Source organism: Crinia signifera, chromosome 1, assembly GCF_055691185.1.
Source record: "Crinia signifera chromosome 1, ASM5569118v1, whole genome shotgun sequence".
In the NCBI taxonomy this organism is placed as follows: Eukaryota; Metazoa; Chordata; class Amphibia; order Anura; family Myobatrachidae; genus Crinia; species Crinia signifera.
Window position 1 is genome coordinate 75,769,908 of NC_139217.1, and position 12,219 is coordinate 75,782,126.

Genomic DNA, 12,219 nt, shown 5'->3' on the forward strand with positions numbered 1-12,219 from the left:
GTCCATCTTCTCTTTATCACTTCTTGCCCACAGATCTTTAATAAGGATGGGGGCAGAGAACAATGTCTGTATACAATCACAAGAGTTCCAACTGACTTTGTTTGTAACCAAATAGGAATATCCCAAAAAAGGCTCAAATCTGACTCTCATATATAGCAGTATACTGTATCCAAACCTCTGCATTTGGTTTCATAAGGGAACAAAGTAAAACATGGAGCATACAGTGTTCCGAACCACGGAAGGTTTGTAGAGAATGAGTATTTCCTGCAGGAGCATAAAAGCGGTTGATAGTTTGTCGTAATCGTCGGTCATTTCCTCCTAGCCAGATATTCAGGTTCTTGCCCTCATTTGCTATGGTCAGTCAGGAAAATGGATTGGATGGATTCATTATTATCGGTGGAAATATGTTGCAGGACAGGTCTTTACTAAGTGGATCCACTTATGCTGTTTTTGTAAAAGTGATAACATCAACCTTTACACATGGGCCTTCTAAGCAATGGATTCTGATAACGGAGAGTGATGTAAACCATACATCTAAGGGGGGGGGATTTCAAATATGTTGTATATTGCTGATGACCCAACAGAGTTATTGGCAACACTGGGATTTGTGCCAACTAATTTCAAATGTATACTATATATCCCTTTAGACGTATACCATTATCCTCATAGCTGTGCCATCCAATGAGATTTGGAGGGTTGGGTGCCTAGGTGTAGTAAGATATTTCTGAAACTGGTCACTTATTATACCGCATTACCTTCTCCTTGATTTGTGGTTGGCATTAGACTCAAAATGCTCAGTATGCCGGCAAATATCTGCATTTAGGGGGGTATTCAATGTTTAGGTCACGGCGGTCGAGCTTGCTCGACCGCCGTGACCCTGTCCCGTTCTCGGTCAGTTCAGCTGAGAACATGCAGGTGGGATTCAATGTCCCACCTGCCGGGGAGCGAGAAGGGGGCGTGGCCGCGAGTTGCGGCAGGGAAGAGGCAAACTGCAGCCGGCAGCTCATCACTTCCCGGCCGTTCTCGGCAGAACGAGCCTGACAGCTAGTGAAGTCGAGCTCGTTCTGCCAAGAAACCCTGCTCAATGCTGTCAGGGAAGACAGCATTGAATAGAGCCCGGTCGCCGGCGATTGAATACCCCCCCTTAGTATCATGCACGACAGGAGTGGCCACATCTGGCCTCAAGATCTACCAACAGTTCATGTTTTTCAGGTCACCTGTGGAATGAATGCAGCATGTATGACAATTAGTAATGACTACAGCTGTGTACCAGCTAGGTGATTTGGAAAACGTGGACCATTGGTAGATCTTGAGTCATAGTTGCCTACCATTCTGCATTCTGCAGGAGACTCCCTGAAATAGCAGCAATCTCCCTCTCTCCCTCATTAGTCTAGCAATCTCCCTCATTTCACCTAGCCCACATTACACTGTTACATTTGTGAGGAAAAAAGGAAAGATAGATACATTTACATTGAATAGTCAGCGCCATTTCCCAGCATTGGTGATAAAACACAATGATCCCTATGGCTACATGCATGTCTTGTGGACATTTATACGGAACCACGTGTTAAGCACAATAGATGAACAATAGATTATAGGCTCCGCATGAGTCCCACAGTATGCTGTAAAGGTTTATAGGCTGTGCATGAGTCCCACAGTATGCTATAAAGGATTATAGGCTCCGCATGAGTCCCGCAGCATGCTGTAAATGTTTATAGGCTCTGCATGAGTCCCACAGTATGCTGTAACGGTTTATAAGCTCTGCATGAGGCCCGCAGTATGCTGTAAAGGTTTATAGGCTCTGCATGAGTCCCACAGTATGCTGTAAAGGTTTATAGGCTCTGCATGAGGCCCGCAGTATGCTGTAAAGATTTATAGGCTCCGCATGAGTCCCACAGTATGCTGTAAAGATGTATAGGCTGTGCATGAGTCCCACAGTATGCTGTAAAGGTTTATAGGCTCTGCATGAGACCCGCAGTATGCTGTAAAGATGTATAGGCTGTGCATGAGTCCCACAGTATGCTGTAAAGATGTATAGGCTGTGCATGAGTCCCACAGTATGCTGTAAAGGTTTATAGGCTCTGCATGCGTCCCACAGTATGCTGTAAAGGTTTATAGGCTCCGCATGAGTCCCACAGTATGCTGTAAAGGTTTATAGGCTAAGCATGAGTTCCACAGTATGCTGTAAAGATGTATAGGCTGTGCATGAGTCACACAGTATGCTGTAAAGGTTTAAAGGCTCCGCATGAGTCCCACAGTATGCTGTAAAGGTTTATAGGCTCTCTGCATGAGTCCCACAGTATGCTGTAAAGGTTTAAAGGCTCTGCATGAGTCCCGCAGCATGCTGTAAATGTTTATAGGCTCTGCATGAGTCCCGCAGTATGCAGTAAAGGTTTATAGGCTCCGCATGCGTCCCACAGTATGCTGTAAAGGTTTATAGGCTCTGCATGAGTCCCGCAGTATGCTGTAAAGGTTTAAAGGCTCCGCATGAGTCCCACAGTATGCTGTAAAGGTTTATAGGCTCTCTGCATGAGTCCCACAGTATGCTGTAAAGGTTTATAGGCTCCGCATGAGTCCCACAGTATGCTGTAAAGGTTTATAGACTCCGCATGAGTCCCACAGTATGCTGTAAAGGTTTATAGGCTCCGCATGAGTCCCACAGTATGCTGTAAAGGTTTATAGGCTCTGCATGAGTTCCACAGTATGCTGTAAAGATGTATAGGCTGTGCATGAGTCCCACAGTATGCTGTAAAGGTTTAAAGGCTTCGCATGAGTCCTACAGTATGCTGTAAAGGTTTATAGGCTCTGCATGAGTCCCACAGTATGCTGTAAAGGTTTATAGGCTCCTCATGAGTCCCACAGTATGCTGTAAAGGTTTATAGACTATGCATGAGGCCCACAGTATGCTGTAAAGGTTTATAGACTATGCATGAGGCCCACAGTATGCTGTAAAGGTTTATTAGCTCCGCATGAGTCCCGCAGTATGCTGTAAAGGTTTAAAGGCTCCGCATGAGTCCTACAGTATGCTGTAAAGGTTTATAGGCTCCGCATGAGGCCCACAGTATGCAGTAAAGGTTTATAGGCTCTGCATGAGTCCCGCAGTATGCAGTAAAGGTTTATAGGCTCTGCATGAGTCCCACAGTATGCTGTAAAGGTTTATAGGCTCCGCATGAGGCCCACAGTATGCTGTAAAAGGTTTATAGGCTCTGCATGAGTCCCACAGTATGCTGTAAAGGTTTATAGGCTCTGCATGAGTCCCGTAGTATGCTGTAAAGGTTTATAGGCTCTGCATGAGTCCCACAGTATGCTGTAAAGGTTTATAGGCTCCGCATGAGTCCTGCAGTATGCTGTAAATGTTTATAGGCTCCGCATGAGGCCCACAGTATGCTGTAAAGGTTTATAGGCTCCGCCTGAGGCCTGTAGTATGCTGTAAAGGTTTATAGGCTCTGCATGAGGCCCGCAGTATGCTGTAAAGGTTTATAGGCTCCGCATGAGGCCCACAGTATGCTGTAAAGGTTTATAGGCTCCGCCTGAGGCCCGTAGTATGCTGTAAAGGTTTATAGGCTCTGCATGAGGCCCACAGAATGATGTAAAGGTTTATAGGCTCTGCATGAGTTCCGCAGTATGCTGTAAAGGTTAATAGGCTCCGCATGATGCCCACAGTATGCTGTAAAGGTTTATAGGCTCTGCATAAACCCTACAGTATGCAGAAGCTTAACATATGCAATCCTAACACAATGCAAATGCAGAAGGAGGTATTACCACCCCCTACCTGCATATCACCTCCTGCCTGCATTTGCATGGAACTATGGCATCCCTCTGCAACTGCAGCCTGAGTAAGTCTAACCATACCCAGGCTGCCTGTCCTGCGCATGGCTTGCGATGCCAAGGAAACTGCGCCTCAATCAGGCAGATGCATTATGTAGTGTGATCACAGGACCGGTCCTGCGCATGTGCAGAACAAAGACATCAGGCATAATGCGGGGTGTGATCACTCATGCGATTCTACAGGAGTTAGCTCCTTTATTGAAAATGGAGGATAATAAAAAACTGCGTTAATAGATTTGTTAATATTTAAAATTAGGGACATTTCAAGGGATAAATCTTTCAAATATGGGTCTGTCCCAGGAAATAGGGACAGCTGCCTTGACCTGGTCATATATATAGTATATGAAAGAGCAGTGTGGTTACCACTAATAATGAGCTGTGCGGTCAGCAGTTCAGAAATCTGTATGGAAAAATAAAATAAAGCCTTTATCAGTGGGAAGAAGCTACTAGCATTTGACAAAGATGTGGTGCGTGCAGCCTTGATGTAGTTACTTATGGCCTGATTCAAAGCAAGACGTATTTGCATTCACTATTGTTTCATTTTTCCAGATTCGCGACAACATTAAAAGGCAAATGCTATATGCTGTGTTGTGCACCAGTGGTCAACACAGAGTACAAGTGGTGAGATGCCCACTTTCAGTATCCATAGGCAGTGCCACTGGATCCACGATTCTGAGCACTACACATTCAGGGAACCATTGTGCACACCATTAACATTTTCAACAGCTCAATGTTTTCACATCCTATTTCTCTAAACATGGCCTCTGTGGCTGTAGACCTGCCTCTGGAAACACAGCCATGGTCACTGACACGCCCGTGACTGTCCCATAAAATGCTCATACAGTAGTTGTCATCCGCTGACTCTACTGCAAGTGATTCAAAACACAACAGCGGTCTTTGCGTCCCCTCAGTGGTATTCATGAGCCAGAGGGGTTTTCTGGGCTTTCCACGCCTGTGCAGTAGCAAAAATATCCACTCAACAGATCAAATATCAGCGCCCACCTTTGTATCAGACTCTTAGGTGCATATTTATCATGTATCTTGTATGCGGATGGGATAAATTCAACCAGTTAGCAATTATCGCATGCACGGACGGAGCTTGTAAGTAAATGCAGTTCATGCAAATCCTCTTCCCACACTTCTCAGGAAAAAAAAAAAATACCCAGAGCACAGCAGCTAGTGGCTACTACCCTGTGACTTTTCCTGCTGCCAGGACCAGTTATCAATCCAGGAGACCAGTCATCTTATAACCCTATGTGTCTATAAGACACACATGGCTAATCACAGGGGCCTGATCAGAGCACATCCTGCACTGCCAGAAGAATGTGCAGGATTCAGAGAACCAGATAATGCTATCTGAAGATAGCGCTATTATCGCAGGGTTCCCTCTGGTATCCATATACAATTTTTTTTTTATTCAATTTGGGCAGATCACATTTACCATCACTGGTATTTGAAATGCAATCTGATTAAGAAAAAAAAAATTATTTCAAGAAATTTTGTGAAGTCTCCTCAAACTGCCCTTAAGTACTAAAGTAATGTGAAAGGGGTGTGAGAACACGGTTCTCCACATAATATTAGTAAAAATAACGGTACTTGTGTATTATCACGGCGCCCCCGATTTCCATCGCAGGGCATTGTACAACCACAAAATCGCATTGCATGCCATATGATCGCATGCGATGCGATGAGACGCGGTTATATCCGATTTTTAATTGTACAGGCACCCAGATGCCTGATTCCTATGTTAAATGCCCCCCCAGACCCGATTTTACATTGTACACCCACCCTGATGGGTAATGACTATGTTTAAATGCCCCCCCATTGTTAACACCACCCCACTATCATCGCCAACCCAAAGTGTGGCGAGCGCAGCGAGCCCGCACGGGGTGGCGGTACGCGTCCTCCGACCTTTTTATACCACCACTATACACGTCGGCGTGGAGTAGATTTTATAAGCGTGGCGAGTGCAGCGAGCCCAGCGAGGGGACGCGTAATATTTGTGAAGTAATGCGCGTGCGCTCACCACACTATATAAAAACAACTCCACGGCGACGTGGATAGTGGGGGTATGAAAAGGTCGGAGGACGCGTACCGCCGCGCTCGCCACGCTTCGGGTTGGCGTTGATAGTGGGGTGGCGTTAACAATAGGGGGGCATTTAACATTGTCATTACCCATCAGGGTGGGGATACAATCAAAAATCGGGTCTGGGTGGGCATTTAACATTGAAATCGCGTCGCATCGCATGCCATTATAATGGCATGCGATGCAACGCGATATTAAAATTGTACACTCATCCCGGGAAAAGCCTAAAATCGGGTCCATCGCATACCTTAATTAGTGGTATGCGATGAGACGCGAAGGGCGCCGTGATAATACACCAGTACCAAAATAACATTGCTAAATATGCCTGATGGTAATTTAGAAGTATTGTATCATCCTTAGTGATATCTTGCAGCCACAAGGTGGCAGGAGAACTCTTTTCTGGATAAACACTTCTGCTTTCCAAATGCTTCTCTTTCTGGTTTGGGCAGAGTTGCTGCTTTTTCTGAGCTAGTGAAATATAAAGCCTGTAATAATAAAATGCACCTTTAGTCTTAGACATTACATCAGTTTATTACCATTTATGTCTATTGAATAGAGTTGTGCATATTGTAAATAATTATGCCAACAGCCATATGGGACAGACAGATCCAGCGGCCTATTCTGACCAAGTATAGGACGGTATAGGATTAGCTGCAAGGGTCATGTGATCACCTTACATCCAATTATATGGGCACAAAAAGCTGTCCTCAGTCACTAAAATGCCAAATCTCCCTGATCATACAGCATAACCAGGTGAAGGTGAACCAGCATGGTGAATGACAAAGTACAATCAAAATCAATAGCCACATCTCTAACCTTGGCCTCAGGGTCACTGTTGATGCTGGACGAGTCTTCTTCATCAGACGGAGGTCCATTTCTGAGAAAGATAATTTAGGGAAGGATATGTAAGTGCCATGTGTTACACTTTCCCTTAGATACAGGCAACATTGATGACAACAAGCCTCTCCATCAGAAGAAGGGCGTAACAGAGTACAGGTTATGGGATTCTCCTATCCTTTAACCTATTAACCTGACAATTCTAGAATCCAGAATAAAAATAAAGAAAGAATTTTTGGTGTTTAGCAATTTTGTTATACAGAGGCATAATCACTTCTACTGCTTGCCCAAAATATACCAGGCTATTGCACATGAACGCCCAGCAACCTGGGATATTGTGGAGTGGAAAGGCACACAGTTGGAACATGCCGGGTCAGCATTTCTACCCAGCTAGTGAGCAATATTGAACATGTATTCAACCCTTTGCAGTCTAAACTAGTAACCCAATGCGACCCAGGATCTGTTCACAGTTGGCGCTGGGAGATTATCTCATCTCCAAATGCTGCCTCAGGACCCGCCTCTGTGCTGATGTCACCCGCTCCCAGCATTGTACCAGGCAGGGACGGCAGTGGAAAAGAGACACAAGCTAGGTTGCACCTGGCTATTTGTTATCTAAGCAGTATAAGTGTTGTGTGAGGAGCTATATTTATGAGGAGGGGGGACTGCTTGGTTTTGTATGGGAAAAGATAGGTCTCCGTTATTCATGTAATTTAGTACATTTACTTAGCCACGTAGTTCCAAGTGCAAAACAAACACCATTATCTGGAAAACCCAAAGTCCTAAGTAGTCCGGATAATACATTGCCTATCTGTATTACTTGTATACTACTAATAAAACTATCAGTGATGCAGTGATAGTATATGGAATAATGTGGCAATTCAATGCGCTAGATTGCTCTCACAGTCCACAAACATGGCTAATGTTAGTATAGGCAGTTCAGGGAAGGGCGGATTAATATCTGTAGAGTTCTGCGCACCCGTACTATGTTTTGGTGCCTACACACGGGGAGATTTTGCTGAGTGATCTGAGCGATGTGCTGTGTGCTGAGCGATCTGTCAGGACCTGTGTTCTCCGTTGAGAACACAGGCCCAGACCAGTGATCTAATTAGATTTATCCAGCATGCTCAATCTTAATGCCGGACGATAGCGGCGCACGGGGGCTGTACTATATAGTCTTGCCTGCACAGTCTATTTTTCTATTGGTTTTCGATGCTGCGAGGCTTCACATGGGGATCGAATCGAAAGCGTTATATAAGCAAAATCGAATAGAACAATAGACTACATTGAACCGTGTGTACGCCACAAATGTCCTACTGCAACCTGCAGCAAATGTATGAAACTTTCTAAAGATGACAGGTGGAGATGTTGTCTGTAGCAACCATCCAGCTACTAGCTATCATTGTATAAAATGTACTAGAGCTCATGTTCTCCAACTCAGTCCTCAGCACCACACACAGTTCATGTCTCCCAGGACATCTGTGTTTTTTTTTAAAGTGACAGTTGGTGATACACAGCGCTCCTCAGAGGCGGAACTACCATTGGTGCAGCAGGTACAGTACACCGGGGCCTCTGAAAATTAAGGGACCCAGTGTTGCCCTTGTCTCCCTCTGTTACCAACTGCCATGTTGCACATTATGAACTTGGGTTGGGGTGGAGGAGGGGGGCTCAAATGATATTTTTGCACCGGTGCCCACAATTTCCTCCATTGGTGCTCCTGCCAGGTTACCTGGGAAACATGACCTGTGTGGGGTCCTGAGGACCGAGTATGAGAACCATTGTACTAGATAAATGGATAACCCGGCACTTCCCACTCCTCCCCCCCCCCCCCCCAAAAAAAAAGCCCTTACCACTCCCAATTATTTTTATCTTTTGCCTTCCTACAGTGTTTTTTTGCCTTCCTACAGTGTGTCTAGGGTCCATTGGTCGACGCCAAGTGGTTGACAGTCACAAAGTCGACAAAGACAATAGCTCAACGTGGAATTGGTCGGCACATGGTAAGTTTGACACAAGTTACTGTATTCATGTTTTTTTGGTGTCAAGTTGTAGATTTCATCACGTAGACCAGGGCTGGGCAACACCGGCCCTCCAGATGTTGATGAACTACGCATCCCAGCATGCCTTGCATCAGTTTCAGCATGGCCACATAGCAAAACTAATACAAAGCATCCTGGGATGTGTAGTTCATTAACATCTGGAGGGCCGGTGTTGCCCAGCGCTGAGGTAGACTCTAAATTAGTGTACCGCATCCCCTTGTCATGCTTTGGAGTCCGCGTGGATGCAAAAGTATTCCAAAGAAAAATACCCCCTCATGTCAACCTTAGCCATGCTGTCTTTTTGCTTGTGTCGACCATGTATATGTTGACCTAGAAAACCTAGAAAATGCTGAAACCCATTTGTAATATAACCGTGCATTTCCTTGCCTTAGTTTTAAAGAGGCGTAGCGTAATGTAGCTCCTTCAAACTCCTTCAGACTTGGGTCAGGGTTTACCGTGGCTTCGTGCAAGTCCTACAGATGAACAGAATTCATATTACAATGCAACAGCCATCAATCACTCAACAGGACTGTGGAGAAAAGCTGGAGGTTAAGACAGTGATCCATATTTACTAGCAAGTGGTACTATACAATGCGATGCCATGTGCTGAATGGAGATACAACGCAGAGCATTCATCAGAAAGCCATATTTGCCTCACATGAGATAATGATCAGTGTGTGTGTGTATGTGTGTGTGTGTGTGTGTGTGTGTGTATGTGTGTGTGTGTGTGTGTGTGTGTGTATGTGTGTGTGTGTGTGTGTGTGTGTGTGTGTGTATGTGTGTGTGTGTGTGTGTGTGTGTGTGTGTGTGTGTACACATGTTCCCAAGGTGGATCATTCATCATGCACGGTTACATCGATCATTGATGCAGAATAAGAATAAGAATGGAAGTGATATTTATCTTAAGTAAAGCAAATATGCCAATGTGATGTACATACTCCAAAGGAGACCCTGTTCCCCCCAAGCGGGTGTGGATTAATAAGTCAACAGTGTCGACAGTCAAGAAGTTGTCCACTATTGGTCGATGGGCAATAGCGCGACGCATGAAAAAGGTCAACATATGCAAAAGGTCTACACAGGCAACTTATGTTTTTGTTTTTTTGGAGTCTATGTCGACATGGACACCATATTGCTGTGCCCACTGTGCTCGCCATGCTTCGGGCATGGCGTGCGCAGTGGTCACACTAATATATTCTGCCTCTATGCGCAGGTGGATCATGAAGTATGTCAGTTCTTCTAAATCAAGAAAAACGCAAGTCAACCTTTCCCTGTGTCGACAATTGACATGTTACTTGTGTCAACTCTTTGTCAATGTTGACCTAGACCATCTTGACCTTTTTCACATTTCAACATTTTGCCTGTCGACCAATAGTGGTTGACCTATAGACTGTTGAATGGATACGCCCCCAAGCAGAGCAGCATATGCAGGAATTTGGTTCATGCACTTCATACTGGAGACTATCTACCAATCTGGGCAAAGCATGTGACAGAATAATGTAGCACCCATATAGTAAGTACTCCCAGGTGGAGGAGTGCGCCCCTTGCGTTCCTCTTCTATACCTGATTGATGAATGGTAATTGTGATACAGCAGCCACTGCCATGCAAACAGAACATTGAGTTGAAATAGCTCTGACCAGATACTTGCCTTCCAAATGTCAACATTTATCTTTCCCCCATTCAGAACAGCAAAATCACTCCATGGCTGTTTCTAGGCATACAATTATTCACACGGAACATTGGGAACAGGAAAGTAAGGGGGGAAACAAAACACGACAATGTTGTTAGCACATTTTTACAGGGTGAGTTTAGGATCAAGAGCGTTGTAATGGGGAATTATCACGGCAATTTACGACATTCATGGGAACATGCTGCAGGCATATATCGCTTTCCCTACCTATGGCACTACAGGGCTGTTTGTTGGCCATTGTGCCATGCTGGAATTGTGAGTGACATTTAGCCTGTCAATCTGCACACAAAAAAACATATCACAGGGGTCAGTCAATGTCCCCCAATGCTTGGGCACAAGAGCGGTCAGCTGACAGATGCCAAGAGGGCCTGGCTGCGTATTGTCTGGGAGACAGACAGACGTCAATATCTACTCTGGTTGCCACTTATGCTTACAACAAGGAGCTATTATGGGAGCTCAGCTGTATATTGGCATGATGGTTCCAAAACCTTCAGGACAGGAAGTCCCATGAAAAGAGTCTGTGTTGCTGTTGGCTTTACCCAACTCCTAGGGCATACTTGCCTACTTTTAAACTCTCCTCTCCAGGAGAAGCCCGGAGAGGAGACTGGTAGCATGACTTCTGGGGGCTGGGGCCTGATTAAGACATCATCAAGCCCCGCCCCCAGCACTGGAAATCCGACCGATTTGCGGGTCCTCAAGGAGAGGCGGCGCTAAATGGTGCGATTTGCATATTTAGCCACGCCCTCATCACGGTAAGCCGTGAATCGCGGTAATTGAACGAGGCGACCGGCAGCTGCACGGGAGATGCGGGGGGTGAGGCAGAACCCGGGAGGATTGCCTACCTTTCCGGGGGGCCGGGAGGGGGACCCGATTTCTGGGTAGGCAACCTTGCCCTAGGGGTTACAGCTGACGCAGTCCATAGAAGCCGGCATGTATCTGTGGACATACGCTGGTCATGGCATCAGCCATATTTACCCAGCTGGCTGCTAGACACAGGCACTGCAGTCTAGGACAAGAAAGCAGAATTTGGACTAAGGCACTTCCTTATTCAGATCTGATCACAGTACAAATATGTTCTCAAAATGGGCTAAACCATGTGCGCTGCAGGTGGGGCAGATGTAACATGTATAGAGATAGTTAGATTTGTGAGAGTTATTTTGTTTCTGTCCAGGGTAAATACTGGCTGCATTACTTTTACACTGCAATTTAGGTTACAGTTTCAACAAACCCCACCCATATTTAACGCTCTCTGCACGTTACATCTGCCCCACCTGCAGTGCACATGGTTTTGCACATTTTTTAGAACAAATTTGTACTGCGATCAGACCTGAAGAAGGGCCTTATAAGTTCCAAACCCTGTCCTGGATCCTTTACAATTATTCTGTGCATAGCACAACAAATTGTATATATAAAAAAACTACTGGTATTTATTTTCTTCTCATTTTAAACATTAAGTATCTCTTTGTGCCACTGCAGCAGTCCGCTCCTCTGTTTGGGTCAACATTCCTATCATGGCAGCTTTTTCAAAATTGCACAGTATTTGTTTAATGGGTAAAATAAAAGGTATATGTGCACCTCACATTTTATTAAAAGTGCAGAGACAGTCCTAATGTGTCCATCCCTGGCGTATGCTGCCAAAGACTGCACTGCACAAATAGTCTTGCCACCGCTACCATTACATTTAATGGGCTCCAGTCAGCATTCTGCAAAAGATGCACCTGGCCTACAATTTGGCACTGACCTACTT

At 45.2% G+C, this 12,219-nt stretch overlaps 1 protein-coding gene across 8 annotated transcripts in view; it reads right to left on the reverse strand.

Moving 5' to 3' along the window:
* Nucleotides 1-12,219, reverse strand: part of APBB2 (amyloid beta precursor protein binding family B member 2) — a 290,968-nt gene that overhangs the window by 80,347 nt on the left and 198,402 nt on the right. For 5 of the 8 annotated variants that reach the window (XM_083165761.1, XM_083165766.1, XM_083165760.1 and 2 more), the window contains 3 exons: nucleotides 10,431-10,493; nucleotides 9,172-9,257; nucleotides 6,731-6,791 (listed from right to left, as the gene is read on the reverse strand). In XM_083165761.1, the coding sequence (XP_083021887.1) occupies nucleotides 6,731-6,791; nucleotides 9,172-9,257; nucleotides 10,431-10,493 (210 nt within the window). The remainder of the gene's footprint in view (nucleotides 1-6,730; nucleotides 6,792-9,171; nucleotides 9,258-10,430; nucleotides 10,494-12,219) is intronic. The other 3 variants (XM_083165764.1, XM_083165763.1, XM_083165762.1) reach the window with 1 other exon arrangement.